At 41.6% G+C, this 22,584-nt stretch overlaps 1 protein-coding gene across 1 annotated transcript in view; it reads left to right on the top strand.

Moving 5' to 3' along the window:
- Positions 1-22,584, top strand: part of LOC124155369 — a 138,769-nt gene that overhangs the window by 24,691 nt on the left and 91,494 nt on the right. The window contains exons 5-6 of the mRNA XM_046529126.1: positions 13,497-13,684; positions 14,781-14,936. Of these exons, the coding sequence (XP_046385082.1) occupies positions 13,497-13,684; positions 14,781-14,936 (344 nt within the window). The remainder of the gene's footprint in view (positions 1-13,496; positions 13,685-14,780; positions 14,937-22,584) is intronic.

Below are 22,584 nucleotides of genomic sequence, written 5' to 3'. Positions count from 1 at the left end.
GTTTCCTTTTACAGACTAAATATTTGCTCAGAAAGCAAAGCATCTTCACTCTGTCATGATAAAGCCTGTTGCATTTTCCTTCACATATTTTTCTTGCAGAACTAAATGTCTCTCACTGAATACAGTGGATGGCGGTATGGCAAGAAACCTCTTTGCTAATACTTTCAGCCTTGGGTAGGAGATACAAGTCTTCCAGTATTTCCCAGGGAAGGAATTTGGTGGTGCATTATTCTCTGATAAATAAGCTTCCACTTCAGCTTCAACAGTGTTTGCTATAGTGACTTTGGGTACTTTTCCAAATGCATCCCTGTATCTTGACAATATGCCTGTCACAGGCTCCCTAGTCTGCATTTGCTCCTTTGGAATATAATACAGATTTACAAGTAGCACTTTAAATTTGATCTTTTGATTTGATCACAAAATTTTGATCTCGAGTCGAGTTGAAAATGACTCGCGAGAATCAAGTCGAGTCGAGAATGATAATTCCTGAGCCAGGCAATACAGCATTGCATACTACAATATATTATACTCCAATTTTCTATGATGAATGTCTAGCCTAATGTAAGGAGGAAAATATAATGAGGATCGTTGATGGTTATTGTCAGAAGTAGGAGATGAATGAAAATTAATGTGTCTTCAACAGTTCCATAGGGACAATTGAAATTAATTAACCCCAAGTAATTTGTCAACCATATATATGTATCCAAACTACAAAGGAAGAGCCCTGAGTATAGTAATTTTCACAGCTACAATAAAGATTACATACTACGTATATGAATCATGTAATATTTGGCCCTTTCAAGTTCTCAAGCTGAAAAACCAATTATTCTACATGCTCAGCCAGCAGGTTTTGACGTCTCCATGTTACAGTACTGCTGCCTGCAGTAAATTGCCTTTTGCTACACACGTGTGTGACTGGGCAAGTACTTTGCTACCAAAATTGCAAGATTTCGGAGACTTTGGAATTTTTATTAAAAATTATATCAACGATTTTTTTTGGATCTTCATGGAATTCAAGTGTACGAAGCGAACAAACTATAGATCTAAACTTTAGTTTTGTAGAGCCAAAAAAATTTTGTACTTCTCACGTCATTTAATCAACCTTAAAATCTCTTGCTTTTTTAAGTTCAAGAAAGAAACTAAGCGGTACAAATGAATATCACCTCGCAGTAATAAAAAAGGCTAAAAGAGCCTTGTGGTGTGAAAACTCCCCCGACTCCCCTCGGCCCGCGCGACTCACCTCGGCAAAGGTGGAAAGGGAAAAAGGGTATCGGTTGTTGCCTTTCACGAAAACAGTTCATTTTCCTCTCTCTTACGAATGCTGACTTAATATCTTCACTTTACTTCAATACCCGAGCCATATTTCTTGTGCGTGGGATGGTTCCGAAAAATATCCAATCCTTAGTATTTTCACTCGAGTAATGCGCTAAATGGTCTAGTCGATCTCTACATAATCCTTATAACATCCTCAGTTTAGTGTTTTAAGTCAATGAAGACGATTATCCATGCTTTTAATGACGATTTTCAAGACTGATGTTTTTAAAAACTTGAAAAATCGGCGTCAGTTACCGAGCCTCAGCGTTCCGCGGCGTGCAGCTCAGCCTTGACGCGCGATTGAAAAATCGCTCTTATTTCCTTCGTGGCCAAACCTTTTTTTTTCCCAAGATTTCTAATAAGTACTCTTTAACAATCTTTACTTTACATTGCGATTCAAATTTTCCGAGTTATATTTTTCGTAAACGAAAGATAATGTCTACTTAATGTCAAATTTCACGTGAAAAACGGGTCGGCCATTTTGCGTAGCACAGGCAGACAGATGAGAGCCAAAATCTCCAAAAGTCATTGAAAGTATAGGCAAAGCACCAGGTCAAAGGAATATAGCGTTTTTCATTCCTTAAAACTCAAACCAACTCAAAACCACCTGGATAAATTAAAAGATTTTTTGAGGAAAGACGATATCTCGCGTGGAAATATTGAAAAATTGGTTATGTTTGGGCCACTGTATCTCACTAAAGGGTCGTATTTATGTAAAATGGCATATATATCTATATCTGGTAATGATTTATGAGTATTAACGCTAAGTTTCAAGTCTCTATCCCCAAAAAGGTCATTTTGGACTTTATTCCAGTTTTTTTCCGATATCGGACCAGTGTGCGCCGGGTAGGAGGACGATCGGCCGCCGCGGCTGGCGTAAAGGTATTCGGCACCCACGTCGACAGCGTGTATTCGGCAAGCTGAAACTACCAGGCCAAGGCATTAGAATGACTTATCGGCTTTAAAAACTGCATTATTACATGAGTTTCATGATAGCGCTTCCTGTCGGCAGATTGCTGGACCTACTAGCCTCGAAAGCTCTGTAACCTTAACTACTCGACTCGACATTCGTAATGCTACTCGAAACGCTCGAGTCGAGTACCAAAAACTCGACGACTCGATTTTTCGAGTACTGCGCATCCCAAGATAAGTGTTTTGTTATTACGATTACGTGGCGCGAAAATTCGAATGACTGTTGGAAGCGCGGTCGTATATAAATTTGTGGTTTGAAGTACTACTGGAATCGGAATCGATTTTTCACTTTGGCAAGTACTCGTTTTCAATTCCGGTTCTTGGTCGAGAATCGAGGAATCGAAGAATCGAGGAATCGAACCGACCCATCACTAATTTATACCATTGATGTGGCTATATATATGCGCATATTATACCCATATATACCATTTATATGCACCTTTTATGTACATATTATGCAAAATTTATACCATGGATGTGGCCTAAAATATATGCGCATATTATGCCCATATATACCATTTCTATGCTCCTTTTATGTACATTTTATGCATGATTTATACCGTTGATGTGTGATAATATGCAGTTACATTATATTCGAAAATTACATAAATAAAAAGTGATTTCTGGAAACGAGAGAAATTTAATAAATCATTCATCTAGAGACACCATAGGTACATTGCACTAAAACAGGGCACAATCCTCCTACCTTCAGCGTTGTATCACAAATTTTCAAACATTCAGTTAGGAGTCCTATATCATCGCAAATTTGGTTGAAATAACATGTAAATGACATCTAAAGGCAAACATTCACCCTTCCATAATCGTTACTCATGAAATTGAGATTAAAAAGCACAAAGTATGTCACACGAATTCACAATCACAACACTCGCGATGATTCCTTCCATGACATCCGCATGGTTGAACATCTACGGTCTTTTCTTAACGAATGTATTATAAATGGTCCAAAATGTGATTCCAAACCACAAAAAGGTCTTCTAATCGCATAATTGTCTCTGTAAGTCATAGAGTTGTGGCGAGCAATCACGCAAACGATGTAAGCAAGCCGTTCTTGAAAATACACTCAGAAACAATAAAGATCATATTGTCACTAATAATCACAAATTAAAATAATTATATGCATATATCATCAAGTATGTCATATCTTCAGGGCGAAAGTGCAGCTCACAACCTGGATCAGTACCTAAGTGCCAAAACTTCGTCTTTCCTTGGAATATCCTTCCTTCACTTTTCAAGCTGGGAGTCTGATTGAAAAAGTACCGTCATAATATATACATTTAGGTAATTAAAAACTGGGAATAACTCTCAAAATTAGGAGCGTAATAATTTCAGATTTGCTTGCAAACCCTACGACAAACGAACCCGACTCACGTGTACTTACTTTGATTTTAAATAAAGTCCTGTTCTTCATACCATGAAGTTTATTATTCCTTATCGTATATGCGTTACCAGAATAGTACTGTGATATAAAATAGCTCCGTAAACCCATCTTTTCCTCATTAATCTTAGATTTTTCAATATACGTTCAATTCACCCAACTACGGCAATATGGCTACGGCAACAACTAACAATGACTAACAACTGCTAACAATGCTAACAACGACGCAACGTGACGCAACGGCAATATGGCTACCAAGCTGCCTACCTCGCCAGACCGGAGTATGCCGGTGTGGAAAATAAAACAATAATAATAATTGCGGAGTATTTTGCGAACGATACGAAATTGTTAGTGATATATTAAAACATAATTTTTCACATTTTTTTGTACAGAGGATGTATGATCATCGATTTTTACGGATACAATCACAGTTTACGACGGCATAATATTTAAATATTATGTGCATATTATTCGAATTTTATGAACAAGATCGACGGAATATTATTTGCATTTTATGCGTATCCATTTATGCAACTTTTATACTGAAAAGAATTTTGAGTTTGCTGGGTGGCCGTTAATTAATGATTCTTATAAGAATCATAATTAACGATGAAATGTTACTAACAACGAAATAATATACATATTATGTCAATATTATTAATAGTTTACGGCGGTATAATATTTAAATATGATGTGCATATTATTCGCATATTATGTGCATAATCGACGGAATATTATTTGCATTTTATGCGTATCCATTTATGCAACTTTTATACTGAATAGATTTTGAGTTTGCTGGGTGGCCGTTAATTAATGATTCTTATAAGAATCATAATTAATGATAAAATGTTACTAACAACGAAATAATATGCATACAATGTCAATATTATTAATAGTTTACGGCGGCATAATATTTAAATATAATGTGCATATTATTCGCATTTAGATTTTTTTTAGATTAGTTTATGCGGTGGGGGATCAGCTCCCAGGGCACTTAGACCTATAGGTCCATTGTGCTAACCACCGATAATGGATCATCCATAGAGGCCAATGTCCTTAACGAAGGACAAAAGGTCCCCAATGGGAAGATCTCTTACTTCCTTGGGCTCTATAAAAGGTGAGCCCAGGTGTCTATATCGAGTCCTCATGATTGCGGGACACTCGCATATTAGATGAGTTGTTGTTTCTTCTTCCATCTCACACCATCTACACCTATCTGAGTCTGTTATCCCCAGCAGGTGCATATGTCTCATTACGTGATAGTGACCCGTAAGCAGGCCTACTACCGTCCGCACTTGACTTCTGTTCATAAGAAGAAGTCTTCTCTCGAGTCTAGGAGAGATCTCTCCTATAAGGGTTTTTGCCTGACGTAAACCCGGTGTTTCCCGCCAGATCTTTAGGTGTTGGGTTGCTCCCCACACTTTAATTGCAGCCATCCCAATTGATGGGGCAACTGGCACAATTGTTTCTGGGCCAATTGGATTCTGTTCAGCGCCGGCATTTGCCAGTTCATCTGCCTTCTCGTTTCCGGTGATACCTGAATGTCCCGGTACCCAGAAAAGTTCTATTTTGCAGCGGCTGCCCAGAATATTGAGAGCCTTGTAGCATTCAGCCAATAGTTTAGATCTGCACCTAGGTGAGTTCAGGGCTTTTAGAGCAGCCTGACTGTCAGTGCATATATGGATTGGTCTCTTGTAGAGACCTGTCTCCTCAATAGCGTGCACACAGGTTAGGATAGCAAAAATTTCTGCCTGAAACACTGTGGCATATCTTCCTAGGGGAACATGTATGCTCCTAGGGGGGGACTGGCTGTAAACGCCTGCCCCTGCTTTCCCTTCTTTCATGGAGCCATCGGTGAACCACACTTGGGCTCCATTATGAAGGGTTTTCCCCTCTTCTTTTGCCCAGCATTCCATGTTTGGGAAATGGGTTTTAAAAAGAGGCGGTGAAGAATTGAACGTCGCCATCATGGAATCCGACCCCATCTCAAAAATGGTGCTAGACTCCCTCAGTCCCGTCCACAGTTGTCTGTGTCCAGAGAAATTTCCTCTGTCGTACCACATACCTAGATTTCTCAATCTGTATAACGTGGCTCTTGCATGAACCTCTACTTCCACATAAAGTGGGGGAAGGTTCAGCAGAGTTTCCATCGCCAAGGTTGGAGTCGTCCTCATTGCTCCTGTAATGCCCATACAGGCCATTCTTTGTAGGTGGTTAAGCTTGTTCCTAACAGTAATTTGTTTGGTCTTTTTCCACCATACAATTGAGCAGTGGAGGAAACTAGGTTTCACCACTACATTGTATAGCCAGCTAATGGCTCTGGGTTGAAGGCCCCATGATTTACCAAGGGCTCTTCTACATGTCCATAATGAGGCACATGCTTTTTTGAGTTTGCTATCCATGTGCTCTCTCCAGTTGAGCTTGGAATCTAGAGTGACTCCAAGATATTTGACCGATGAGGACGGTGTTAGTCTCTTTCCCAAGAGGTAGGGGGAAGTGAATCCCTCTCTCTTCCTTTTCTTAGTGAAGAGAACAAGATTGGTCTTCTCTGGATTAACAGAGAGTCCTGTTTCGGAACACCACTGGGCTGTTTTGTCCAGGGCTTTCTGCAAAAGCTCACATACTGTGTCTAGGAATCTGCCTGAAACCAAGATCACGATATCATCAGCGTATCCTTGTGTGAAAACACCGGTATTGTGGAGGTTTGACAGCAGACTGTCGACTACCATATTCCATAGTAATGGGGACAACACCCCACCCTGTGGACACCCTCTTGTCACAGTCACCGTCAGCGAGCTCCCTCCAAGACGGGCGGTAACAGTTCTTTGCTCAAGCATGTATCTGATCCATCTCACAATGTGTGTATGGATTCCATGCCTGTCCGCTGCCAGGCAGATTTGTTCAAAGGATGTATTGTTGAAGGCTCCTTCTATATCTAGAAACGCTCCAAACCCATACAAACCATGTTCCAGTACGTTCTCTATCCTACAGACTAGGTTGTGGAGTGCAGTTTCCACAGACCTGCCCTTCTGGTAGGCGTGCTGATGTGGATGCAGAGGATGGTCCCTAAGGGGGCCATCTCTGATATATCTGTCAACTATCTTCTCCAGCGTTTTCAGCAGGAAAGACATTAGGCTAATGCCCCTAAATGAGCTGGCCAAAGTGTAGTCCGTCTTCCCTGGTTTTGGGATAAAGACAACTTTGGTAGCTCTCCACTTCTTTGGGATATACCCATATGCAAGACAGGAGCGGAATATCCTTACCATGGGGAGTAATACCAGCTCCTGTCCCTCTTGTAAAAGTGCCGGGAAAATTCCATCTTCGCCGGCCGATTTGTAAGGGCTAAAACTCATTATAGCCCATCTAGTTACTTCATATTTAATGATGCTGGAGGCCAGTCTCCAGTCCGTCACAGCCGGACGGGTGGGAGGCTTCCATTGTTGCATCTCCTCCGACTCTTTGGAGCCTGGAAAGTGAGTCTCCAACAGAAGTTTTAATGCTTCCTTGTCAGAAGACGTATATTCTCCCGAGGGAAGCAAAAGAGACCCTACTCCGGCTTCCGGGTCTTTTGCAATGATTTTATGAAATCTTGAGAGTTGTGGAACTGACTCCACATTTTCGCAAAAGCGCCTCCAAGACTTCTTTTTTGAGCTTTTGATCGCTGATTTGTACCTACGTTGGGTGTCCTTAAAGGTTTCCCAATCTTGCGGCAACCTGGCTCTCTTTGCTTTATTAAAGAGTTTTCTTGTCTCCTTTCGGAGACTTTCTAACTCTGCTCCCCACCAGGGTGGATTACCACTCTCTTTCCTGGTTCTTAACGGGCAGCTGACCTCGTAAGAGGTGATGATGCACTTCTGCAGATGTTCCGCAGCAGCATCAATCTCCTCCACTTTGTTGAATTTGTTAGGAATAGTCTGTGACAGGCTATCCCTTAAATAGTCTCGGTACATTACCCAGTTCGTGCTCCTAGGATTCCGGTATGTGGTTCGCTTTTCAGCGGCGAGCATAAGTGTGAAGAGAATATGCCTGTGGTCTGACAGTGAGACCTCGTTGGATACTCTCCATTCACCCACTGAGCTTACCAGTGTATTGGTGCAAAAAGTAATGTCTAGCACCTCCTCCCTCAAACTGTTTGAGAATGTGGGTAAGGAGCCCCTGTTGAGCACCTGGAGGTTAGTTGTCATGAGGTATTCCACTAGGGCTCTGCCTCTATCGTTGGAGTCACTGCTCCCCCACACAAAATGATGTGAGTTAGCATCACACCCCACTAGTAATTCTAGACCATTAGAAATGCAATAACTTACCAACCTCTCCAACTCCGCAGTCGGCGGCAGCTCCGGAGAGTCATATGGTAGGTAGGAGGAACAGGTAACAATCCTCCTCATGTTGGCACCAGTCCCCAGAGTCAGCAGGACTGCCGTCTGGTCCCTGGAGGTAAATTGTGGTAAGAGCATGGCTCTTAACCCATTAACAAAGACACATGTCCTTGGTCTATCAGCATTGGTACAATGAAACATTTTACCAGATGTTGTACTCAAGCCTCTGACCCTACCTTGGAAAGCCCATGGTTCTTGGATCAGAGCAACATTGACCTTACCTTCATAAAGGATCCTTTGCAGGACCCCTGAGGCGGCCTTGGAGTGTTGGAGATTGGCCTGGAGCATAGTGATGCCTGCCATGACTATTTCTCCACTCCCTCCTTGCTGGTTGTGGCAGCTTCTTCATCAGGGGGTTTCGGTTTATCCGTCCCCCCTGCAGTCCCCAGGAAAGCAACCTCAACTTTGCTAAGGCCGATATGCCTTTGAAAGTTGGGGCCCGATATGATGTCGGCAGATGGCTCATCGACACCCAAAATGAAACGGGTGCCCTTTGCAAGCACCTGCCTGTCATACGTCCTCCAAAGGCTGATGTTAAGCCCAGGATTGACGCGTTTAAGTCGCTCTTGAAGAGGCTTGACCTCTGGCCTGCTGTGTCCTGGGACCCAGACCATCAGTCTCCTCCTCTTTATGAGGGTGTCCGCCTCAACACATTTACAGACGATGCCTTCTACAGGTCCCATCTGTTCCGTGGCGGTCACCAGCCACGACGCTGATAGATCGTTGCAGCAGGCAACCTCCATGGCACCATTGATGAGCCTGGTGCCCATAAAAATCGGGAGCTCCTGGCCCTCTGGGACAGCGTCCCAGAGTTTTTCCAGTCGCCCCTCGATCTCCGCAATCCATTCCTCCGTCACCACCCCTGTCGGGTAGTTATGAGGAACGATGGCCATCCTCTTAAGGTCCTTGGTGACCTCAGCATATGAGGGTTTAACCCTCTTATTGTCTCTCGCCTCACCGGAAGGAGTGTCGCCAGGGGTTCGGCTCCGTTTTGCCGCGGCCTTCGGGGTCTCCGCACCAACCACACCCCGCTCGGGGCCCCTGCTGGGTACATTGTCCCCAGCAGTACACCCTTTCGCAGGGGGGGGCGCAGATCCTCCGGCAGCCTTAGCAGCCCTTTGCCTCTCCCTCTTCCGCAACCTCTTATTCCTCTTGGCGGAAATCTTGCTCTCTGTGAAGAGCCTTCTCATGTCAGAGGCCACACTCCCTAAGGTGGAAGCACCGGAGTCGGACTCCACTGTCATGGGAGTATGAGGCATCTCTTTCAGTGTTGACTCCGAGGAGTCTGATAATAAGCCCTCCTCCTCCCCCGAGGGGTTGGAAGTAGGGCCAACTTTGGTGGGGATCCCCGAAGGGCCCCCTTTTGTCAGGGCGGTTGAGTTGCTCCCGTCTCGATCCCCACAGGGGCTCATCAACAGGGCCTCCTCCTCCTGCCCAGATAGAGACAGAGACCGCCTTGCGGCAGCCTCCGATGAGGTTTTAGATTTTTGTTTGATGTCCATGAAAATCCCACGAGTAGCTAGGGAAATAAAGGTCCTGCCCATACAGAGCCCCGCATGTATGAGTAAGGCTAAATAAAACCGGAGGTCGCCTGGTTTCCGGAGTCACCCCTGCTAGAGACTTCTCACCCTCCGCCCCACCTCACGTGGTCACCTTGGCGCAGGGGCCCACCGTAGTGAAGGGAGCAGTTTATCGACCAGCCAGGTCTAGATCCGTCATGTTCTGCGAAAACCAGGGGCACCTCGTGGAGGATGTGGCTCTACACCACGCATGACGGTCTTGGCAGGCAGCAAGTCCAAAGGCCTGCTAGCCTACCCTAGGATCACTTATCCCTCGCCCCCAATATTATTCGCATACTATGTGCATAATCGACGGAATATTATTTGCGTATTATGCCTATCCATTTATGCAACTTTTATACTGAATAGGATTTTTGAGTTTGCTGGGTGGCTGCTGATTTATGATTCTTATATGAATCATAATTAACGATGAAATGTTACTAACAATGTAATAATATACATATTATGTCAATATTATAGTAATAGTTTACGGCGGCATAATATTTAAATATTATGTGCATATTATTCGCATATTATGTGCATAATCGACGGAATATTAGTTGCATATTATACCTATCCATTTATGCAACTTTTATACGGTATAAATTTTGAGTGTGCTGTGTGGGAAGAATTGTCGAAAGCGAATGCAATGCCTCACTGATGTGCAGGCCTTTGAAACAGAAATTCTGTGGACAAGTAACTACAGTGTATATCGAGTAAAAACTTAGTGATTCATTGTTGGGGGGTTGAGAAGGTTATCCCCAATGTCACACCTCCATGATTAGGCAAACACAGGAAAACAAAACTCAAAACCTCTCTTGACCCAAAAATTCTTCTGAACTTCTTGGTGAAAGTAATATGGTTAGTTGCAGAAAAATTATATTGAAGCTTAATTTTTTATCGCGTAAATCCCACTACATACCTCTCAATTTTTGGTGGCTCAGATCTTAATTTAGTCAGCATTATTGTTTGTGGAAGGCAGGTTTTCGCAGATATTTTCTGACACTCATTTCACTAGTTTTCAGTCGTTGTCACTTAATGTATCACTTGATTAATCACGTAGGGGAATAGCAGCCTCGGCAAGGGGATATAAATTGATTTAAAGAATTTTCTAATGCCAGATACTCTACACTTCCTCTTAATGTTTCACGCTCTAGGACAGGATTGTCACTCACAGGAGTATCAGGATGATTTGCCTTCACTATTTCCTTGCAGATGTATTGGTAAATGCTAATGATGCATTCCCTTAGCTATGCAGAATATTCCCTAGGCTAGTTAACATTAGAGAATAACACCTCTGAAGACAAGATTTGCTCCGAAGGTTTCAATGGACTGACTCCTGCAATGGTTTAGCCATAGCTAGTCTTTTGAAGGCCCAGAAAGCTCATTAAAAAGTTTCGTAAGAACTGACCAAAACAATGACTCCCAAAGCGGACTGGTTTCCGAAAACTAGGTTCAGCATGGATTATCTTCATTTGGAAGCACCTTCTCGGTGCCCCAGCAGAGAACCCTGTAGCCTTCCTTTCATGGTCGTATTAGTATTAGTTAGTATATTTTATCAGATTAGCGCTCTGTGGCCAATATGCTTCAACTGATTTCAACATAACAGATACAGTGCATGATATTTTGATTTTATTTGATGATTTTTTAAAATGGAATATCTATTACGATACTCTATAGCTCTTGATGAGACGATCGCTCTTGATGAAACTGTTACATAAGCTCTTTTATTTAGAATTTATTTCTGTTGTCGATTTACATCTAATTTTACAGTTGGATAGATGATGAATGAAATTATTAATTTTTGAAGGTAAATGGAAACAAAATTTCTTCTGTGATTAAAAAAATGATGTTAACGAAAGTAAATAGAGCAATTATGGCAATAATAATTATCCTACTTAATTTAACATGCTTGTACCATTTGAACATCATCCTTTCTTGCCAAATAGGCTCGCATTTTGTTTTAAGTAGATTAGAAAACTTTTCTTGCTGCTTGAAATTAAAGCAATCAATATTACTGTTAGATATAAAAGACAATATTGGAGACATACATCTGGTGGTTGTACTAAAACTCTTAATCGATTTCAGAATTCTTCTCTGATAAAACTAAAAAGTCTAAAATAATATTAAAGTATTAAAATAACATTTTTCTAAAAACAACATTTTGTTAAAAAGAAGAAAATAATTGTCAACGGCCCCTTAAATTATTGAACATTTCAAATCTGACTGATGCTATAGTAAAATACGTTTTAGAAGAATATTTCAGATATCAAAAACGAATAGTGTGCAAACTTTCTGAAGGAGCCAGTGTCACAGAAAAGCTTGAAACGAGAACCTAAGCATGTGTGTCATTGTCTGAGAAGCTACTGCTGATGCTCTTGAAGATCCGAGACTGCAAAGCAAAGAGAAAGGGAAGAACGGAACTTTCAAGGTTGGTCAATCATCTGTGAATGACGGCCGATGTGCATGTATACAATGTGATGACCTTCGGACCTGGATAGAGTCTGGCGTGTCATCTATAGATGATAGTCTCTAATTAGCTTAAGCGTTGTGCATAATTTACCACTTGCCTTAAAGAGACCTCATCATATGAAAGTGGTGCCAGCAATTGAGAACATGTTTTTAACTAAAACATATAAAAAGTACCTCTCTTGTCACCTTCTAAGGTTATTTGTAGGCTCTAACAAACGTATAAAATTACGAAGGATGAGTCGGTTCTTAAATTTTATCGGTTCTCGGTACTGGTCCAGTTCTCGGTTCTTGATACTCGGATCCAAGGATGAACTCTTATTATCTGAATTATGGGCAAATTTAAATGAACAACTGCAATAAATGAAAGAAAATAATTTCTCTAAAGATGTAAAGTAACAAGGAAGCTCTGTAAAAAAAAAACTTAGATCGTCTCCATAATTTTATTTACTAAGCAAAAAAGTTTAAATAACACGTTGTGAAGGCTGTTTTACACGGTACACGGAATTGCGCAATCTGACGTACGTGCAAAGGCGCAATCAAAATTGCGTTGTGGAAAGCGGTGAATTGCTAGAACACATGCGAGAATGCGTGGATGCGAGACGGATAAATAGCCCCTGTTGTAATTTCGTTCATGCATTCGCGCAATTCCACGCCATTTTAGAAATTAATGCAGCTCTAACCTGCACAATTCCGTGCCCCGTGTAAAACGGCCTTCGAAGAATGCATGATTGACCAATATGTTACATTACATCGAGCAGCCACGGGTTCATTTTCCAGGTTTCGATACAACATTTTTACCCTATCTGGGTATTATCTATTTTTTCACTGGCAGAAATATTGCCATGAACAGACGTTCACTGAAAACAGTAGTGGTTGATGTTGATTTTGAAGGGTCACACAGAATATTCTTGGAGCACAGTATACATACGGCATATCATCAGGATCAATAGGGGAAACTTCCCCAACTTCTGTCGACATCATCCGTTAATTTGTTGTAACTTATGAGTGAGTTCAATATATATTCTGTATACTGCGTTAAAGCTTTAATTGTTACTGAAATTGACAACTTATTCCCATGCTTCACTGTCACAGTTCTTAATATAGCCTCAACTATAAAATGCTCGACATGCCGGTACAGCAACACCATGGATAAACTGAAGAATAGGTTTTTAAGGCTTATGAAAGTGGAGAAAATGTCCACAGTGATGCTGTAATTCAGCACAGACATGTTGTAGAAATGTAAGATGCATAAAAAGCAGCTGTAGATTGTGCTGCAGAATGAATGAATATTACTCCTCAAGGCTCTAATTTTTGCCATGCTCATGCTCTGAAATGTTAGTGCTTAATGTTCCAATGTCAGTCTTGACTTGCAAGCTTGTATTTTTATCCCTGCATTGTACTTGTTAGTTGGCAGGAGTCAATTTGCCCGAGCGGTCACAGTCGTTGCTGGGTGAGCACCTGGCAGAGTGGTTCCCTGGGACAGACGACTGGAAATTTGAGCGATTTGCAAAGGCGCTCAAGGCTGGAAATCCTCTGGTGGCTTCCCTCCCTCCCCCCTTCCTCACCTCCCTGCCAGCGATTGCCATCGAGAGATTGTGAGTAATCATGCAATTACATGCATGGAAATTAGTTTTCTTCTTAAAGGTTTATACTTATAAATCTGTTTTCTTATTTATTTGCTTTTCTTCTGTGCTTAGTTTTTATTATACAGTAAACTCCCAATTGTCTTGGCCAATTACGAGGAAAGGCGGCATTGATAATTGGAAAACACGGAAAGCTTTGAAACTTGAAACTCTTTTTATTTCTTTCAATGCTCATAGTTTACATTTATAAAATAAAATATTTTTACCTATTTATGTGCATAATCTGTTAATTTAGATTGCTTCAAGGACTCGATGTGATCTATGTTCACTCTATTGCAGATCTTTTTAGTGGCATTCAGGTCACTGTACTTGCACACTGTGGGTGTAGAAACAGTTATCCATCAAACATTTTTTCAATTTTGATTTAAAACAAACAGGTCTTGGTTCACATTTTATTTCTAATTGCAACGTATTAAAAATTGAAAACCCATATAGATTGGCCGTTTGTTTTACATAGCAAGATGATGTTGATTGATAGCATATTGAAATTCATTTGGTGTATGATAATTATCTATATCTTGATTTGTTTTAAGGTTTAATTTTCTTTCAGAATTTTTTATGAGCATAATTGCCTTGTACATGTACTCACAAGATAGGGGAATAATTTGTAATTGCTTGAACAGACTTCAGTAGATGGAAAAAGCCAGAAATGAGAGGGTAAAATGGGGCCTGACTAGGACACAAACCCAGAACCTCCCGGTTGCCAGCCGGGTGCTCTTCAAGTTTTGCTACCAGGACACTTAGATTTACCATGATTTCGGCGTGGGTTTATGCACAGAAAACTCCCTTTGCTTTGGCCTGTAAGAGTAACCAATAGATGGCACTGGGGCAGCTCCCCACTCACCAATAGAAGAAATGGACAAGGACACAAGGATGAAAGGAAAGATACTCACTCACACGATAGCAGGAAAGAGACGGGAACATGTGTTTCGGGGCACGCAGAGCCCAAGCCAAACAAGCCACTATGGCCAATACACTTCTTCATTCATTCACAGGGCGCCTTCACAGCACAAAGCGGTGATTTCCTCTCTCTCTCTTGTGATTGCAGCCTGTATCTTGTGTCGCAGTGGGAGGCAGTGGGCAGTTCAAGGGCTGATCAGTGGCTCAGCAAGGGGAAGGCTGTGACCAGGACATGGTCCCTCATGATAATGAAGTCACAACACCCCCATCAACCGTCACACTGGAAAAGTCTCAGCTACCACAGGTATGTGTAACCTATGTCCTTTTGATAATTTTATGTGTTAGAATTAGAGAGAATTCGAATATTAAATCATTGCTCGAATATTCGAATACCTTGAATTTCGAATACCTCAAATACTAGATCTGCACAAAGCTTATTACAAGTATGTTTTTTCTTCTATTTCACTTGATGAATGTATAAAGAAAAAGGTATACATCAAATGCATTTTAAAAATAAACTTTTTTATTTTGAATAAATTCATCACATTGATTGATGTTGCTATACATCAGCTATTCTCGGTTGCACTTTTCCTAAGGTGTCTTTTTTCTTGGGTGACTTTGTTTAGACAGACTTGTCATCTCCAAAGCAAACTGATTTATACATCAAGAATTGTGTCAAAAGTGAAAATAGTTCTTTTTCCAGAAATTCATACCAACTTTACTGGTAAACCGCAAAACATTGTCGAAACCTCAGCTAGCAGTCGCAGGGTGTCATCTAGAGGTACGCGTGTAAAAAGAGACACCACGTCTAGGCTCACCAGCAAATCTGTCTCTTTAAGATGGATGTCAGCGAGTATTTTCACAAACTCAGCTGAGTTTTTAATCTGGTGCTCATAGTGGCCAACATACGGTGCTAAAACACATGTGAGGTATTTTGCCAGGTTGTAAGTTGGTGAGCCGATGGCGCTTAAGATTGGTTGTTGAGGAATTCCGTCCTTGTGAATTTTTGGTAGGCTTTTTTATGGAGGACCTTGAGGGAAAGGCTCTGAGTTTGGCTCCATTGAAACCTTTGCTTTTTCTTCGATACGTGGACGATACTTTTGTGGTATGGCCCCATGGGAGAAGCAGCCTGGATCACTTCCTCCATCACATGAACTGTCAACACAGCAGCATCAAGTTCACCATGGAAATAGAAAAAGAAAATAGACTTCCGTATCTCGACATTTTCGTTTTCAGGAGGACGGACGGAACTCTCGGTCACAGCGTTTACTGAAAACTCACCCACACGGACCTTTACTTACATTGACGTAGTCACCACCACCCTTCGCAGAGAACGGCAGTAATGAAAAGCCTGATTCATCGAGCCGTATTGTAACGGTTCGAACCGAGAGAGCCGCCCGCTCGTCTCCCGTTCGATCTCTCCCCGAATATGTGATAATTAATTCTCCACTTCCCCAAAATATAAGAATGCCCCTACTTAGACTTACCTTTTCAGGGCTCCAAATCAAGTCCCCCAATTGAACGCGCCCACGCGCACACTCACTTACAAAAGGATTGAAGGCACTTGTGGCAATAGCAAAGAATAGTAAATTCAATGAAATCCTTTTCACAACTGATTTTAATAAATTAAATGACATTGATTCAAAAGTTTACACAGAAACCAAAATATACCCCAAACACAAATGATAAATCCCTTTCCATAATACAACGGCGTCACCTCCAACATGAAATTTGAACATCCGTCATCTCCTTCAAAATCACAATCTCACTTTATCAATGAATATTATTCAAAGATGTTGATCTTTCCCAATAACAAAATACATCAATGCGCCTTGGTTCATGACCAACGTGAATAGTGTGAAGTAAGACTCACAAAAAATACGTGCAAGGCAATTATGAAATTATGCGTTAGTCAGTTCAAATGGCCACCAGTCTTGAATTAGGGCTCAATGATACGCCAAGTAACTACTAACATTCAGAAGTATTGCTCAATCTCCTCAACGCTAGCACTTAAGTCTTGCAGGGCCGTGACTAAGACCAGTCAACAGCAAATTCACTAGGGCCTTTAATGGAGAGTTCACTAGGGACTTTCGGAGGGGGGAACAATCTGGATTCAAAGGACCTTTTAGGGCTTTGGGAAATTCCAAGCTTACGTCCTTCTTAGATGTCCACGCCACCCCTCGCCAGCTGTCCACATGCATGCAACCTCCACTTGCCGTACCCGTGCTGCCACCGCTTATCACTGCACACTCACAATTAGACTTCTTTCGTGACAGAGCGTAGGAGAGAGAGAGCGAGACCTCGCGTCTCTCCCTTATATCACCTCTTTCTTTCCCATAACCTTCTCCGATGCACACTAACGCCCTCTTTTTCCCAATCTAGAGGCGGGTTTTCAAATACCTTCCGGGAGAGAACCACAACGTCGCCTCTCCCGGAAATCCAATTCCACACTATTTCACTGCAATTCACATACACATACAAAACATATTCTACATTTAAAACATAAAATAAACCCTTCACACATACCATATAAGCGCGTGTAAGAGGCGCACCTTTTTTCCCAGAAATTGCAGCCAAAAATGGGGTTGCGCCTCTTACACAAACTTCTTATCTTCCCCCCCTCCCCTTCACCGGCCGCAAGTCCAAGGGGAACTGAGTGGCCTTGGTTTTCAGCGTGAGTCAGTCATCTGAAACCCTGGGTCAAAAACAAGCGGCAGGCAGGGGAGTTTCTCCCTTAGTGTTGTATTTTTAAAATGCTCCTGTTTGCTTTTCTTGTAAGCATAGCGTCGTCATGTCGGTTCCCAAGAGGTGAACATGGAAGATCGTGCGGGGTTTTTCGCTCCAGAGGGCGCGCTAATTTTACTGCCGCGAGTGGGCATTCTGCGGCATTTATACACCCATGTCTCGTATAGCGCAAGGGATGCGTTCCTCGGGGTCTTTGCGCTATACGAATTTGCGTTATACGAGAGCATTTTATCATTGGGAAGATAGGGATGCGTTCCTGGTAGGATAGGTCTTGGGTATTGAATTTCCTCTAAAACATCTATATTCCCATAAAAAGCCTTAGAAAACATTATTTATATAAATATTTATAGTTTAAAACATCTTTAAAGATAGTATGCACGCATTCAAAGACTTTTATTCACGTTAATAAAAATTCTTACGTGCTTTTGATATTCCCTCCTGTCGTGCGGGTGGGCTAACATCTGCTATCTCAGGGGATCGTAATGCGTTGCCGGCAGTTGACGATTTTTCAAACTAGTCTAAAAACAACTATGTATTGTGTCACCCAGGCCCTTTTCTCGCTCATCGAAATGACAGGAAAATGCTACTTCGAATGCCATTTCATAGCTAGCGGAGTTTATGAATGATAAATCATTTTAATTTGAAGTCCCCCGAGTCATTAGCAGCTACGTGAAACAGTCTTTAAATGCCTTGAAACCTGACCCAGGTTTTCCTTCCCTGAAAATGAATGAACGAGATTGCATTCTTTTCCAAAACAATATCGTCTCGTCAACACTAAAAACTGGTTGAGGGGGAAAGGAGCCACTTTCAATCACAGCTTGTAGTTCATCAGAAAATGTTGCGGTGACTGCGCTATCAACACTTGCATTTCACTTACATTCACCTGATATCGCCGCACTGAAAATACCTGCTTGCCGTTTAAATGCTGGAACCAACCGGAGCTTTCACTAAATGTCTCAGAGTGATTACCACTCTCGTATTTTTGTACTGATTCTCTATGAACTTTCCGTATGTGTAGATCGCTTGGTTGAAGTTGGTGCGGCTCAGGTCACTGATGTTTTAACTTCGTCTTTATTCAGAATAAGGCATCGTAAGTTTAAACTTCCGCGCAATATCGCTTTGACGCTCTCCATTTTCAAAGCAATTGACCTCTTTCAATTCCTCTTCTAGGTTTATAGTTTTTATTGATAAATTCTTGATTTTTCTACACGCATTCCTATTTTTTGCTATTCTCTTGGTTTTTACTCTGTATGGCTCTATCTAAATCACCTTCCACTGCTGAACTGTATTCCTGAGACGCAGAAGGCCTAAGACTGCAGTGAGGGAACGAAGCCATTGTGTTTGAGACTCTATAGCGGATCCCTTTTATGTGTTGATGCTATTCATGCGCAACTCGGCCACCGCTCCATTTCTCCCCTGTGAATACCGATGACCTTGAAGGCTTTAGCGTAGCCGCTCTACCTGGAAGTCGATCGCCCGATAACCTATGACGGCAAAAATACGTCTCAAACCGTATTGCTGAAAAAAAAATCATTCCCACTAGCCCCACGCTTAATTAACGATCTTAATTATTTATTATCATTCTGTTAAGGAGACAAGATAAATTACTTCGGTAAGCCGGCTATCTGGACCCAATGACGAGTAATACTTTTGGCCATTGCTCAGCAATAGATTTCGATTAATACATAAACAAAAAAGAAGCTTTGAGGCAAGCAATAACATTAATATGCGTAAAATGATAGAAATTTCGTTTGTACTTCGCGCAAGTTCACGTTTTATCACGAGAGCGTTTAAGAGTTTTGATTAGGCTACACTGCATTGCAATGTTTCCCCGAGGAACGTATTTGCGCTATATCGAAATTGCTCTAATCGAAATTGTGCTATACGAGACATGGGTGTACTGCATATAGTAATCTCCTATCAAACGTAGAGAAACGCGTAGTTTTGAAGGACATACCTGGTTAAGTCAATATCTGTCTTGCCGAGTAATTTCCATTACGCTGAGGACCTGATTTTCCAAAAATCATCTTCAGACGCTAATATGAGGATTATTGCAACTGAAAATTATATTGGTTTTAAAACCTGCGCTTTAAAAAATTCGAACGAGTGTGTTCATTGCTGGACTAAATGGTGGACAGAAGAAATCGGAAATGCTTATAAGTGAAGAGCGCTGAAGGGTAGGTCTAGGGGAAGGAGCGCGCTCCCTCCCCTCCGTATTTCAAGCTACGAGGCTATGAGCGAAGGAGCAAGGGAAGAACACGTCCGATCTTGCATGTGATGTCGTTGCCTTGAAAGCGAAGGGGCGAAGGTGCAGCAATATTATATACGCAGTTTGCTTTGCCTGAAGTTTCCAGTCCGTCTCGCCTTGTTTGAATGCGCTTCTGCTACGCTTGTTTCTTCCAAAATTGTGCTGTTTGGACTATTTTGAATATTAGTAGCCTTGTTGTAACTATAAATCTTTGTGTCAAACAATTAGAGCTTAAAAAACTTAAATTCTGTCAGATATGCGTCGCGTTAGATCTCTTTCTTTTTTTGAACCTCGTGCGAGTCGTGCAATTATCGAAAGCTATCAAGATATCTTCGGGCTCAGTAGATGACTCACCTAGCATTTGGCCTCCAGAAACTGGGAGATCGATCAAGGTCAGTTGGTGAGACGGGGTAGGGATGAAACACGTTTCGATTGTTCCCCTGTAACTTGATGTTTTCCTATTTTCCTGTGGGGTCTCGGAAAGGAAAAAAACGGCAAAGGCATTTGCTGATGGAGGGCCGAGTGTGGCACCATTAAATATACGACGTGGTTATTATCCTACGGCGCTGAGATTACCTCGATTGTTGTCCAAGCTCTTGGGAAGGTTCATGCTATGTGCCTGTCGTGTTTTGCCTTAAAATTTTCCACGGCTGCAATTCTATTGCAATACTCCTGCGAGAGCATTTTAACAATATTGTTCGTGAATAGGACAAGCATCGTAGAGCAACGGCGTATGCGAAGAGAGGATTGGAACTCTTTCTACTCCCTCTTATGCCTCTATTACCGCCGCAGTTATCAAAATTTCCTCCTTCAGTCAGTATTGAAAGAGGAAAGTTCGATAACTGTCGAAATTCCAGGCGTGCGTCTGCAGCACCGCGCGATAGTGTAAAAAAATGCCGCAAAATTTTTTTCTTCATAGCTTCGATGCTCAAAATAGGGGTGCGCCTCTTACACACGCTTATACGGTATTTTGTGCCGAACTCTGTTCCAAAAATGCCAAAAAATGTGAGCGTGCGAGCAGACGTAACCCCAGCGGCGATGTTTTAATCTTACGCGTCGGGCCGGCTGCGGACCGTACCACTACAGTATCCATCTGGGGCAAAGATAGCCTGGCACCAGAACTAAAGCGCCTTAGAAAAACCTTCCAGCAGAATGCATATGACGAGATACAAATTTCCAAGGCCCTTAAAGGTCCTTATCCAAGACCAACTCAAGGAGAGAAGATGGAGAAGGGGACAAACCAGCTGCAAAGGCATGTCTACCATATATCTCTTAAGTGTTGGGGAAAGTGGCGAGAATTCTGAAGAGATTCAACATAAAGGCCATCCAAAAACCACCAAAAAAAATCCGGGACATGCTTGTCAAAGCAAAATAGTCAAATCATCATAATGGCGTTTAGGTATTTAAGCAGTGTCATTTCAAACACAGAGATACGACGACTTCACTAGCAAGGGTTGGTGTGCACCAAAATGTTAATTTTTTCATTGCTTATAATGATCAACTTCCACATTAAAAATGAAAACCACTCTTGCAAGGGCACACGCCATTAAAGGATCGCGGCAATCAACAACATGCGTACAGACATAATTAATAGGAACACAAAACAATTATAAAATGCTATATTTCTCGAACACTTTACACACTTTATTTGGAGTAAAGTGAACACTCATTCACTTTACTCCAAATGGAGTTTACTTACACATTACCTATGTGCTAAAATAACCATTCCGAAATATAATTTCCATCAATAAATAGGATGAAATAAAAGTTGATGACCCTGGACCGGGCATGCTAGCGTATAAAGTACGTCAATCTTCGAAAACCAAGGATTTCAACATAGTACGTACATTCTGGGCTAGAATGGTCACGTGTATTCCTACAATGTACTTTGGCTGTCTATATTGCGAGTTTTCAAAGCTCGAGGTATGGTAGCTAATTTTTTTAGATCAGCAAGAGGAACCTGTTACACGTGGCGTATAAATTACACCGCGCGACTGGTCGTGTGCCACCTGTGTACCTTTATATCTATATCACCTATAAATGTACAAGAATTTACTAATTTCTACAAATAAAGATTAATTTTTTTTTAAATCCAGTGTTATTATGTATGCACATAACATGGGGAAAGTATGCCATTCGCCCGGTTGTGTAGAAATAACAGTCGTGCCCACTAGAGGGTTAAAAGCAACAATTACACCAAATGTGTCTTGTGCTTGCGGCTTCCCAAAATCTTCCGTAGCCCTTCCAGCATAATAACAAGAGGTCCACCAAAAAATGTCATTTCTTTGAAAAAAATAGCCACTGTTTTAGCCCCCTGTTAATCTTTCGGTATGTTTTTGAGGAGAGTAGGGAGTGGAGCCTTCACTTCTCCGCGTTGGAAATGACACTGCTTAAATACCTAAACGCCATTATGATGATTAAAAAAAAGTCTCATGTCTATGCTTGTCTCAATTAAAATTAATGAAAAAGTTGATGCCGTATGATCACAATGAAGACAACAAAATATACAGCCATCACGAAGCCCCGAACCCTGGTCCCCCGCATGGTAGTCCTAAATGTTACCACTACCCCACCTGACCTGTCTGCTGTGTGGTGCGATATCATGGAACTATAAGCGGCTTGTGAAAAGTACCGCATGAAAATTAATTAATTACAGCCAAACTAAGGCCCATTCAACGGAACCACTACTAGTTTAGGGATGTGTTCACCATTCCGAAGGCCATAAAAAATATGGCATTGAAAAAGGTGGAGCAAGTTTCGTGGTCTCCCCTTGTGAGACTTAAATTGCTGTCTGCATATAATTTTCCATTTGAATTATAGGCTTATGATTGGCAATGAATCTTCCATTGGATGATTGGGGTAAGGCTAAGGAAGATGGGAAAATATTCCACTGTCAGAAAGGGAGAGGTTGAGCTGCCCAAGAAAGTTTCATTGCATTAGTTCACCAATAAAACGTCCA

The sequence above is a fragment of the Ischnura elegans genome, chromosome 3 (assembly GCF_921293095.1).
Source record: "Ischnura elegans chromosome 3, ioIscEleg1.1, whole genome shotgun sequence".
Lineage (NCBI taxonomy): Eukaryota > Metazoa > Arthropoda > Insecta > Odonata > Coenagrionidae > Ischnura > Ischnura elegans.
The sequence above is the reverse complement of the archived record's forward strand: the minus strand, read 5'-3'. Positions and strand labels throughout refer to the sequence as shown.